General features: G+C 37.4%; 1 protein-coding gene across 2 annotated transcripts; it reads right to left on the bottom strand.

The window, feature by feature from the left end:
- Positions 1-141: 141 nt before the first annotated feature.
- tmem276b (transmembrane protein 276b) lies at positions 142-11,542 on the bottom strand. 2 transcript variants are annotated; one of them, XM_065267771.1, is made up of 4 exons: positions 10,902-11,542; positions 3,210-3,323; positions 2,910-3,083; positions 142-2,471 (listed from the first exon to the last, which is right to left on the bottom strand). In XM_065267771.1, the coding sequence occupies exons 1-4, from the start codon at positions 11,287-11,289 to the stop codon at positions 2,221-2,223; spliced, it is 927 nt and encodes a 308-aa protein (XP_065123843.1). In that variant the 5' UTR covers positions 11,290-11,542; the 3' UTR covers positions 142-2,220. The 2 variants fall into 2 exon arrangements, with proteins under 2 accessions (XP_065123843.1, XP_065123844.1); XM_065267772.1 differs by having other exon boundaries at positions 2,910-3,047.
- Positions 11,543-13,804: the final 2,262 nt, after the last annotated feature.

The raw sequence follows: 13,804 nt of genomic DNA, 5'->3' as shown, positions 1-13,804 counted from the left end.
AAAAAAATTATTTTTTTGGGTGAACTATCCCTTTAAAGAATCTATATTTAAGATTTCCAAACTTTCCAACTTGAGGGACATTAAAAAAACAATATTGTAGCAAAATAAATTAATGGAATATAAGTGATTATGACCTCATCATAAAATGCCACTAACTTTTTATTTCTTAAAATAAAAGTCATTTAAAAATCGACAAATCTAAATACACTTGAATGAATAAATATGACAGCATGCCAGACAATGATACCTGTTTTCTACAAACAGTTTGTAATCTAAAAATAAAGAAGTAAAAATGGTGCTACTCAAACTGCCAAAGAAAACGACAGCTTTTATACAAATGTCTCTCACCAAAATGACAAAAACACCTGAATTTGTTTGAATTGCTTTTCTGTTTACACATTAGTCTTATACTTTCCTTTGAATAATCTCAAACACATTTTTACTGTTATTGGTGGTAATTATTCGTGTAATTATTAATAACAGATACTTGAATCCTCCACTCCATACAACACTTTTATGTCTACTAAAAAAGATTTATTTTTAATTTTGGTTCATTTTGTTTTCCTTATGCATGACTGAAATGATTCAGTTTGGCCATATTGCTCAATAATTTTATACAGAGACAAAATGTTAAACTGTCAGTCAGCTCTTCTGTAATTCTATTAAACATTACATACTTTAGCAGAAAATGATCAGACTTTTCAATTTATCCTCAAATGACATCTATTTTACATAATACATTTTTCCAAATATGCTTCAGAATACTCCCACAGTATTTTCAGTCTTTATGTCCCACATTTAACTATTGCATTTACTCATCACCAATGTGGATATCAACACCAGTACATTGTGCTTGGATTCTGTGGAGACTATAAATCTACATTTGGTTGAGACATGTGAGAAATGTTTGAATGATTTATGGTAACTGTGCTTTTCACAGAAGCATTCTTAATAAATAGTATTTTGGTGAGAGTTGAATCAATATGAATTATTTATAATAATGTGAGGAGACACACTTACTTTAAAAAGACACATTACTAGATTGGGGTTCATTCATATATTGTTTGGTTGTGTTTTAAGTTGGTCATAGTACCAACATACTGTATCATGTAAACATATTTTGTACCCATAAGAAACACCCCACCCACGATTTAACCAGGTTAGGATAAACCAGATAAACCAGGTTTATCTTTTTATGATCTGCCTACACTTAAACTTGATAATTATATGCTTTCTTCGCACCCAATCATAACACTGAATTCCCTAAAAAGTCTTTCATAATATGTTCAACCAGAACTTTCATTTTATCCTGAATATCCATCAGCATTTAGTTCAAGACGCTAAGCTCTTGATAACAGTTTTAACTCATATTGTGCTCACAATAGCAATAAGGCTTTATAACAAATGAGGTTCAGAAACAACCCGACAAAGAATTTTAAATACAAACTTACAGTAGGTCAGTAATTCACATGCCACTGAGGAATAAATTTAGTGAAATTCAGACAGCTACCACAGACCGAGCCAGGTCACCAATCATAACAAAGAGTGAAAAGGCTTCATTTGTATCCAAGCAAAATTTCATACAAATGTAGACATGAAACTACATGAAACAAGTATTTTTTACACAGAAAGACTCTTTGAGGCCTTGGGAAAAGTGTTTCTTGAAACTCTAGTGACAGAAATGCTTTAATCTCTCTTTTTCTTTGCCCCCCCACTTCAGTTTATTCTGGCCTCAGAACCCTCAATAAAGATTTAAAGTGAGCTATAAGAAATAGAATTTATCAATAATTTGTTTGTCCTCTGGAGATTGTGAAAAGAAAGCACCATTTATTATGAATCCTCATGGAGAGAAAACAGTCATCCTCTCTGTCATAAACTAGATAGAGAGAGCAGTGAACATTTGCATTGAGATTTGTGCCATAAAGGGTCAGAATGAGATGTGTGAATGAATGAAAGATGCTCAGTATATGTGGTCTGTGCACACGACTCCTTTTTGCACTAGTTGTGCTCTTTTTAGTGTCTGCGAACGTTTGTGCCAGACTTTCTCCATTAACCATTAATGGTCTGGGCTGCATCTTTTAGAAAGACAGGATCACTGAGGGAGCCAGAAAGCCCCTTGAGTCTTTGAAAAGAGAAGATCGATGATTCAGTCATTATACTCTGTGTTGATGAATAGGCCAGATGTCATTAGGTATAGATGCTTGTTCCAGAAGTTTTAAATCACACAGTCCCATTTTCGTGCCTGGACTTGTGGACTGTGGTGCGGGCCAGGGGGCTGCTTAAAGAAGGGGCCAGCGTGCATAAGAAACCAGCCAGCAGGGTGAGACCCAGTCCACCCCATGCACAGAACATGGACCATCCGTAACCGTGACTGATGTCCTCGGGAAGGCCGTACAGGTAACGTGGGTAACGCGAAAGCTCAAAGTTAATGCCCGCCACACATGTACAAAGTGAGATTATACAGCACGTTCCTATCAGAGAGAAAATCGTTTAAAATTACACAATGAACAGTGAATTATTGTGAAGAATTTAAGCTTTCGATCTCATCTCGAAGCACTTAAGAATTTTTACGCAACGTGAATCATAACCTGCCACTAGATGGCGACACAACTGTTTTCAAATGGCTAAAGTTGAGTATTGTGTGGTGCTTTACATTGTTGCAAAGCAGCTTTACAGTAGAGAGTCGAGACATATGAAAATATATAGAATACATTGTATTATTCAAAATTTGTTTCACAAAAAATGTGCATTAGCTTATACAAACAGGGTAAATATTCTGTTATATAGCAAGTATGTGTATCAATTTTTTCATAAGATGCATATTAGTGTACATCCGATTATCTGGGTTGTAACCGGCCAAGTCCACTTCTCTCTCAAACACATAAGCACGCACACATTCTGTTTCTTACCTCCCATGAGGAAGAGTAGTCCAGCTACATACTGCATGAGATCATGTTGTTGACAGCATCCAAGAACTCCAACGACCCAGCCAAAAAGGATGATAGAGACAGCCATGCCCACAAAACCTGCTGTCATCCGCCGCAGATCTGTAGCATCACAATAAACCCCTCTGACTTCTAATTCTTTAGCAATGACATGTATTGCATGTTAAATAATTACTAATAATAAAAAGTACAAATGTAAAAACAGTCGCTTATGCCATAATGAACTGATTGTTTTATATTGTGGCACATGTGAAAGAGACTCACGGAGGGCATGCCATTCGTCTTGCCGGATGGTCTTGGTGATGTTGACTGGAAGGTTTCGAGGCAGGATTGAAGATGTGTAGTGATACTTCACAGGAGTGCATCTCTGAATCAACCCTACAAGGAATCATAATTTGTATTTAAAAAACGCATACATTATCATGACATTTATAGGTACTATTTGTGTAAGTGCAAATGAGTCTGAAGAACAGCAGGTCAGTTGTGATCATAAAATGTCACAGAGGTCACATGCATGTATTTATATTAGATTTCCTGAAGAGCAATTAGACACATAAGGGGACACGCAAGGGGTCTTAAGTGACATAATTTCAAAAATCACATTCAATTTTGGTTGTTTTTCAATGTAAACTTTGAAAATACTGTGTGACCCAGTCTATGAAAACCCAGCTGAAGATGTTTTTGTAATTAACCGTTTTCTACATGAATCATCCTACATACTGTAAAGAACATTCTGTGAAAATATAACCTTGATATCTTTAACATTGACTGAGAAAGGTCATGTCAAAAAAGTGAGATCAATTATTGAAATCAAACTCCAAATCTCATAATTAGATCATGAGACTTTAGCCTGGATTTCACACACAAGATCACATATTAGACCTCAGGAAAGATTTAAAAAATCATAAAGTACAGTATATCACTGGAATGCTAATAAACTGCTATTTCTTAGAAAAAGTAAAACATTTGTTGGCCCTTGAATTCTAAACTGGCAAGTGTGAACCCCAGACTAATTCACTTGCATTTCATGATACAGTTACCAGTCTACCGTCAGTTCCATTCATGGGCTTTTCTTCTTTTGACCATCAAGTGTTGCACAGTCATACGACTTGTTCAGACTGGTTCAGCTGAGATAGTCATCATCACACAACTACACAATACTTTTGGTTGGTTTTTTGGGGCACCTGAATTGCTTTCGTTTTCATTGTTTGTTTCTAGCAATTTTGCTGTAAGAATCCCCTTCATTCGAGTTTGGGAGTATGTTTATTTGGACAGCTCTGCCATGCATTTCACCAGACAGTTTTCAGCAAAACTCTGTGGCAGGTTTACATTTGAACCTCAACAACATTTTGTTCAGCTTTCCCCTCTAAAGCTTTTCACAGTACTATAGATTTAGTATATATATATATATATTAGTATAGTATAGATGTTATAACGGTAAAAATGAAATATATATGTATATCAAACACTACCACCACATTTTTATGTCCCATTCTCCATATTAGCCAATTCGCTCAAAATCAATGTTTTTAAAGGGGAAATTTCACAAGACTTTTTTTAAGATGTCAAATCTGTAGTGTCCTCAGAGAGTACGTATGCTTAAGCTTAAAATACCCACAGAAAATTCATAACAACATGTTAAAATTGCCACTTAGTAGGTGTGAGCAAAAATGTGACGTTTTTAGGTGTGTCCTTTATTATGCAAATGAGTTGATCCCTGCACTAAATGACAGTGCCGTGGTTGGATAGTGCAGATTAAGGGGTGAAAGTATCCCCTTCTGACATCACAAGGGGAGCCAAATATCAATTACCTATTTTTCACATGCTTGCAGAGGACGGTTTACCAAAACTAAGTTACTTTGTTTGTTCTTTTTCACATTTTCTAGGTTGATAGAAGCACTGGGGATCCAATTATAGCACCTAAACATGGAAAAAGTCAGATTGTCATGATAAGTCCACTTTAAAGGGACACAAGGCAGCATTTTTATGTTAATAAATCATCTTCGTAAGTCGGTATATGGTTAAATGACTCATTACATGACGAATGAAGACTCTCTCGCCCGCCCCTACCGTCTGTAGGAAGAATACCCCACTTGCAAGTTTGCTGTATCCGACCCAAGTATATATCGCCGCAGCCCGGAGACTGCAGGTAGGAGGAGCTTATGCCGCAAGTGGGAGGAGCTTATGCCGCAAGTAGGAGGGATTTCAGAAATGTACAAGTAGGAGGAGTTTACGCTTGAAATGGGACGGTGGTGAATCCTCTGGAAGTTTGTACAGCCCACTTGCGGCTAAAGCTCCACCCACTTGCTGCTAACCCACCCATTTGCAGCTGGCTCCGACCTCCGTTTATACCCCTTTCATCCGACCCGGTGTCCTTCAGTCTCGTATAGTCTTAGATATAGAACGCATTTACTCCCAGACACTAGGGGGAGCTAGTAGAGAAATAATACTCAGACTTGCCTTGTGTGCCTTTAAGAGAACAACAGAGCTATTGTTTGCACATTTTAGAAGTCTATGAATAAAGCCAATCTGGTCTAAGTGAACAATGCTAGGTATAAACTGATACAACACCTTGTAGATTTAGCATTTTTAACCACAAACGTTCATGTAATGGAATGCAGTAGAGAAGGACTGCCTTAATTACCTGTCAATCAACATTTAACACAAGTATTGCACAGAACAAAATAATTGAGCTTGAACGTCCATTTCATAAAACACATTTTAAGCCCAACTGTGATTAAATAAGCAAAAACATACCTGAGTAATACCAGAAATAAACAGGGCCTGGTTTTTATTTGTATCTGCATATTAATATAGCTCACAAGACCATTTTTTGAACAGCAGAAGCTGCAGCCAGTTTTCATTTTAATGCTATCAATGTCAGGCATCAACAGCAAATAGTGTTGAATCAATTAAACCAACAGGTTAACAATGTAAGTTGAGCTGTGTTTAACCCAATTAACCAAATACACTCATAAAAAGGATTTAAACATCTTTGTGCGTTAAGGTTTTAACACATTATGTCTCATTTTGTGTTGATTTTGTGTTAAAATATAACTCAAGTTGTGTTAAAAGTAACACAAAATGTGTTGTTTCAATAATAACACAAAGATGGGTAGATTCTGGGACAACACATTTAGGGCCGGTTTCCTGCACAGGGCTTATCCTAGTCCCAGACTAAAATGCATGTTTGAGTTGGCATACACTCTGGATGTGTTAACTTTAACACATTGTTTTGTGTTAAACTATTTAACACATTATGTGTTGATTTTAAGTTCAAATAAATGAAATTGAGAACACAAGATGTGTTAAAACAACACAAAGTGTGTTATTCTAAAAATAACACAGAGATGTGTTAAGTACAACAGATTAGATGTGTTGTCCTTAACTAGACACAGAATTTAACACATTAATTTTAAGAGTAAAGTCCTGGATTAATCCAAACTCTGTCCGTGAAATTGCCCCATAAAGTAGGAAAGCTAATCTAGGCCTATCTATCTAAACATGGCCACATCCTGTTATATTAAACGGTACAGCCTAGACATCCTTTTAACATCAAAGGATATAATTTTATTGTCATAAATAATAATATAATGTGCAAACACAGACTGAGTGTGCAAAACAGCTTTACTAGATTCATTACCAACAACTGGGGCCATAGATGTATTGATCGAACAAAATGAAAGGAGAGAAGACGTCAAGGATAAACAAGAGTGAGTCTCTCTGCAATTAAACTTTTTCTAGTAATAGGACTATGCACATCTTTGCCACTGGCTGCCATTGGCATTTTTACAATCTTCTGTTGATTTGATATCTTTAAAGACATATTTCAAAATGCAGTTGGGTTTGGAGAGACCCTATTGAACTGAACAAAAAAGCCATTAATGTGCCAAGTAGACTGTGGCTTTAAATCTGTGTCATCATCACACAAACACATCAAAGGCCAGTCACTCTCACAAAGAAACTTTCCTTGTTCAACTGATTCTTTGAAAGAAATACATAAAATATTTTTTTTTTTTTTTATTTGTGTAAACAAGGAATGACATGACAGTAAGACTGTGATATCTGATATATTCTCTACAAATAGACTTCAGATTAATTGGGTGCAACAAAAGATAAATCAATGCCCTGCAGATTTAACAGACATTTCAGATTTGCATATTGCACACTGATGCTGTATTAGAACTTGGTTCACTGAAGGGAATAGTTGCTACTGTGCATTATTTGGGCTTAACTGTCTGCTGTAACACAGTGTGTGTCGTCAGTTCACTTATTAAAGCATTTCAACATGTTTAAAGTATTTGAACTTCCAGCCATAGAGCTTGTGTCAAGTTGCATTTATTAGATTAAGTTTAAACCTTTCCAGATTCTCTAAGCATCACTCCCAGCTTGTGTTACTACATTAACTGTACCAAGTTGCTTTTAACAATTGAAACAAATAAAACATCTGTTCTGTGTAATTTGGGGACTGAACAGTTAATGTTATGCTAATTAGGTTCATGTTCATAGTAGCAAACATTTCCCAATGACACAGATGGTTATCTCATAGTGAAAAGTAGATAAATTACTGAGAGATAAATGTTATCTAGAGTGTGGGCTCACTGTCTAACTGAAGTGGTTCCACACAAGCACTACTTCATCTTTCATGACATCTACACAGCCACTTAGGGTGACCTGGGAAAATCAATGAACAAATTATTGATGAAGATATGGTGAAGCAAGCAACACGCCTCCCCTTTTCCTCTCTGACAGGAAAATGGCTGCTATAAAAGCTCATGCTTAATAATTGAGGCCTAAACACAATTTCAAATTTGTGGCCGCTTTATTAGAAAATCCCAAAAATGAGAAAGGTGACATAAGCTTCTTAAAATTCTTGAGATCCTTCTCCATCCTTTAATTTATAGCACTCCATAACTTGCTAATAACTTAGCTTTGTGTTAAAAACAGACACTCCTGTTTATTGTATTGTTTATTAGGACATTCCTTCCCTTACAGTCTTTTAAATGAGTGAATCCGGTCCTTTACGTCATGCCGCATTACCTTTGATGTGCATTATTTTTGAATAATTCACCGGCCCATTGTCAATTATTCCTTACTTAATGATCTGCAGTTACAAATTACAAATCTAAAAGTATATGATGCCGCGAATTATCGTCTCCAACTGAAATGATTTTTTTTTTTGGCTACAATGAACGCAAAGATTGTAGTTTTCAGTTTACTTCCGTAATAAGTTGTCGTGGACTCGATTCACATTATTATGATTCTATCCTGTGCTTTGGGACACCTCCACAAATGCACTGGGGTCTGGAGGGAATGAAAGTGGCTGGCTGAGGTTGGCTTGACTCAAACCAAAACAAACGAGTGAGTTTGTAAACTGTTGTTGAGCCTTTAAAAAATTTGCTACTGACTTTTCAAATGCGAGTTAAAGGTCACATTTTTCCTGTGTTTTCGAAGCCTTGATTGTGTTTATGGTGCACAATATAACATGTGTTCATGTTTTGTGTGTTCACACAATTTACTTATCTCTATATCAGAAATCTGATTCTGTTGCGATTCAACCAGCAGCTTAGCTTAGCCAGAGCCGTTTGTGCCAAAGCTGGCGACTGACGTATTCCTGTGGGCGGATGTTTGTCAAAAACTGTTACATTCATAAATATCAGTCATGTGACCTTTTACATCATTCCAGTTGCCTGCCGCCATCTTGAGTACCTACCGAGTACCAGTAGGCTACTGACAAGCATTGGCTAGCTTGCTACGATTTACGGATTTCTTATCTTTTACTGTCTATGATTTTTACGGATACGGGAAATGGCTACAAAAGACAACATTTCGCACCTCGACTGTCATGAAAAGAAACGCTACTTTAAAAAAAATATATATCTTGGTTAGGGTGTGATGCCTACTCGATCCCTGATGCGTTCTTCCAGCCGCTGTCACCTGCTACAGAACTACCACTATTTTTACAACACTAAGAAGGCTCTACACAACATGAAACTTTGCTCAAAGTATCACCTGGATCTCTACACATGAACCCGAGCATTGAGAACATTGTTTGTGTACACAGAGTTTACTAAAAATAAAGGTTTTGAACAACTGATTTTGGCTGTTATGGTGTCCGCTCTTCATCTTTGCCAGATGTAAAGAATGGATTTCCGAATGCGAATGAAAGAATCTCATATGAGGCTCCTTTTTCAACTAGAAGATCAATATAGTTTTTTTACTTGCGACAAAACAACAAATTATCCGTGCATTTATATGGAACTATGTTTTAGGAGCTATCCATCTTTACTCTCCTCCCTCGTACGTCGCATTCGGAGATCGATACATCTTGACTGGCAAGATGGCGACGAGTGGACGCAAAAACAACCAAACTCAGTTGTTCAAAACCTTTTTTTTTGTAATCTCTGTGTACACAAACAATGTTCTCAATGCTCGAGTTCAGAGACACAGGCGAATGTAAAGACACAGGCGATACTTCGAGCAAAGTATCATGTTGTGTCGAGCCTTCTTAGTGTTGTAAAAATAGCGATTTCGATGTTCACAACATATTGAAGGCATAGCTTCTAGTTCTTTTGCGACCACTTAAGGTACTCAAAAATGGCGGAAGACAAGTTTGAGATGTGAGTGACATCAGCTGATATTCATGAATAGATATCATTTGACCAGGAAGTAGAGGGCTGTAGTACAAACTGGGCATTCGCTGTCGGCTTTGAAAAGCGAATTCTGTTAAAGAAAATATATTGCCTGGCAGTGCATTTTGAGCTTTATAATTTTGCAGGTATTACTTGTGCTCTAACAGCAACCTTACACACCAACTAGAGTTTGAAAAATACAATCACAAAAACGTGACCTTTAAGAGCAGTGTGGAGTAGCATTTGTTGTTTTTCATGTTTTAATTTGGTTTTATGTTTTCCTTACCCTACCAATATTTTACGTTCTGTTTAAGTCACTCTGGCAAAGTTGATCGATCAGCTTGGTCATCTGCATTTTCTCGATCAGATTCATGCTCGAATAGATAAGGTAGTAAAGACGATATTAACTCCTGTAAGTATTGCTTTGGGAGCTGATATTCCAAATATGGTAAGGAGGGTGACATTATAGCCTGAGGTATTGGGCCACTCTCAAACCACTGAATAGCTGGCAAATCATTGCACATGCGCTTTTTCAAAAGATGAGTTTGTACAAATTGACGCATTTAAGAAAAGTGGGGCATATAGGAGTAACAATAATGTACGGTATGTTGAAAATAATGTATTTTTTCACCATAAACCATGTAAACACATTGCATTACCCAAAATAATGTTCTTTTTAGCAACGTCATATAACCCCTTTAATATCTTGTTTTTAATGTTGCAAGCTAAGAAAAGGAAAAATCACTCTTAGTTTCTTCTTTATGTTACTTTAAAACATATATATGTTAAACCCATCATGGCCAAGACAACATACTTAAAGCTTTTTTGTTAGACAGAAAATACAGATGCCCTACAAATTTAGCACCTTGGACAGCGACCCTGGTCTGTCTCCCGTCTTTCACATTTCTTATTTATTCTTTCACATTTAGGCATTTTGCAGACGCTTTAATCCAAAGTATATCAATACATGTATTAGTATGTGTGTTCCTTTGGATCAAACCCACGACCTTTGTTTTGCTTACTTAATGCTCTACAAATTGAGCTACAGGAGCAGAAAGCTACGGGAAGATTTTCAACTTAATAAAGTAACTCAATAACTTGGGAAGTGCAGTCGCCCTGTGGTTAATTTTTAAAAGCACTTCTCTGTGAAGCGTTACAGAAGAATGGTCGAGTTAAAAGCATTAAGGAATATGACAATGGGAGATTTAAACCCGTGGTTCAGTTTATTTCAAATCAAAACGGCTAGCCAGTCACTGAATAATGCTGGATGCCAATATACCAGTATACCGCGATTGGCCTTGACAAAGCATCTCAAACAGCTCACCTTTATAAATGAGATCCTCGGTCTCCAGATCAAAGCCCTCGCGGAGACACTTTCTCCACAGGCCGGAGATCGTGGAGTTGAATTGGCGGCTGCAGTGAGACTCCATGGCCGTCGCCGAAGCCATAGCGTGCCGCTTCACGCGCACTGACGGTTCACCCATTTCTGTCCTCTCGTAGCCCTTCGGTGGCATCTGGAGAGGCAAGTTGTGATTTGAGATGTAAATGTATCCGGGATCGTTGCGCTTGTTTGCGTAGTTCTTACAGCGCTCGCGGTGCCGCCGGGCATCTGTCTCGTACCAGTAATCGGTGCAGATGGCCATGGCCAACAAGACCATTGCACAAAACGCCAAGAAAAGACCCGCGCTGGTTAAAATCTTAATGGCGGCCATCTTCTCCGTTTGTTGGAGAGCCCAGAAAGACTCGCAGTCCTCCCTCGGCAGCCAAAGCAAGAAAACACGGCAGATATCTAACGAATCTCGGACGCTGACATGACCGGGCTCGACTCCGGGGTGATGCTGTATCTATTGTTGTAAAGCGCCCTGGCAGATGTGTTGTTCTCCACCATCTGTTTTGGTTTTTGAGTTAAGAAGAGGGGGAGAGATGGGAAGAGGACCAGTAGTGAGTGAGTGTAATGCTTTCTCTTTCCTCTTGGGCCTCGCTGAACTGAGAGGAGAAACCAATTAGGTGCCTAGGACTAGGAGGATGAGACATAGATGTGATGCACGTGATAGGATCATTTATCGATTATGAACTCTGGCACATCATCAGCCTTATGAAAATTAACCATGGTTTTATTATAAAAATAAACATGTTTTTTTTTCTTTTTTATTGACCAATTTGTAAAAAACATGATTTTACCACACAAACCATGGCTAAATAAGTCATTTTGTGACAACCCTGTTTAGCTAAACAGGTTTCTTTATTTTTCTATTTTTAGTTAAACCATGGTTAACATTTGTAAGATAGGGCAGCTGGCAGTTTATGCTTTTCGATGTTTACCTTTTATTAATTGTTTTAATCTAAATAGATGCAAAAAATTATCATACTACACTTTCTTTGAGAATAAAGCAATAAGCTACATAAAGTCAATGCATACAGTGAATTTAAAACCATGAATTGTCTTTCGAAAATATCCATCCAAACCCTCTGTCGTTTACAATTAACCCCACCTATGGGATAAGTTTTAACATTTGCACTTCTTTCACGTTTGGCCTACTTGTTTAAGAATGGTAGGTTCCACAAACAAACGTTAAAGGTTCAGTGTGAACATTGCATATTTTTGTCAATAGATCCTCATGAAATGTAACATACATAACTATATTTTCAGAGGTATATAAAGACTTTAAATAATTAACCGTTATGTTTTTATTACCTTTGAATGAGGCATTTTTATCTTCTGTACCTACACAGCGGGTCCTCTTACATGGAACTCATAATTTTACGCCATTTTTCTACAGTAGCCCTAAATGGACAAAATTCTCTACAAAGAGCATTTCATCACAACAGACGTTGTCCTGTGGTGGCTATACCGTAGCTTTTCTATGTGTTTTAAAGGGGGGGCTGAGCGGTGCACTGAGCCGCTGGTTGCAATTTGTGATTTCAGCGCTAGATGATGCTAAAATCTACACACAGCACCTTTAAAGGGGACATTTCACAAAACTTTTTAAGATGTCAAATAAATCTTTGGTGTACCCAGAGCATGTATATGAAGTTTTAGCTCAAAATACCATATAGATAATTTATTATAACATGGTAAAATTGCCAAGTACTGTAGGTGCGAGCAAAAATTTACAGTTTTTGGGTGTGTCCTTTTAAATGCAGATGAGCTGATCTCTACACTTAAAGGCAGTGCCATGGTTCGATAGTGCAGATTAAGGTGCGAAATCATCCCCTTCTGACATCACAGGGGGAGCTAAATTTCAATGACCTATTTTTTCACATGCTTGCAGAAAACTGCACCAAAACGAAGTTACTGTGTTGATCTTTTTTACATTTACTAGGTTGATTCAAACACTGGGGACCCAATTATAGCACTTAAACATGGAAAAAGTCTGATTTTCATGATATGTCCCCTTTAAGTGTTCATTTGTAGCCAACTTGCCACCTGCTATCCATGAATGTAGCCCACAGAGAAGCGCTGCAAGACGTTTCAAAAGCGTGGGAGGTTTAGGTTAATTCACAAGGCACTAATTATAAGTGGTATAGGGCCATCATAACTGGTTTGCAAGACTGAACAAAGGCATTTGGGTAAAAGTGTGGCATATCATTGTCTAAAGTTTAGGCACTGGGCTGTGTCAAGGCAGATGACAAAGGGAGACAACCTGTAGGGTTGTTGTTATGGCAACAGCCCCTGCCAAAGAGACTGTGTTGAAAAAGGAAAAGTGTGAACACATAATCAATAGCTCCCCTCTGATTCCCATATGACATTTCAGACCCAGTCTGTGCAGTAAAAATGTCCTTGTACCATGCATCTTGACTCTGTAACTAGCACTGTAGTTGCAGAACTACAAAGATGGAGCCTTGGGCATGTATAGAAGTTGAGTAGCATGTCATTTGTTGGTATAGTGGCATATCACTACACACATGGCTAACAGGACAAGTACAAGTATGTCATCCAAAAAAATAAAAAGATCACAAAAAAGGAATAGTAGCAAAGAGGGACAAGTATAGATTGACCTGTAACAGATGACTTGATTGCTAATTGACAAATGTGTTGGATGATGCATAATGGTAGAGGTAGCAATCTCAAGGGAATCATTACATAACAAACCCTTTGCACGTGTATGTAACATCCAAAGAATATGACATAACTTTCAATAAATGTATGGTCCCTGAGCAGGTACAGTATATGCCTTAAGTTTAGTTACACTGTCAGAAAAAAAGGTACAAAACTGTACCTTTTCT

Source organism: Paramisgurnus dabryanus, chromosome 2 (genome assembly GCF_030506205.2).
Source record: "Paramisgurnus dabryanus chromosome 2, PD_genome_1.1, whole genome shotgun sequence".
Lineage (NCBI taxonomy): Eukaryota > Metazoa > Chordata > Actinopteri > Cypriniformes > Cobitidae > Paramisgurnus > Paramisgurnus dabryanus.
The sequence above is the reverse complement of the archived record's forward strand: the minus strand, read 5'-3'. Positions and strand labels throughout refer to the sequence as shown.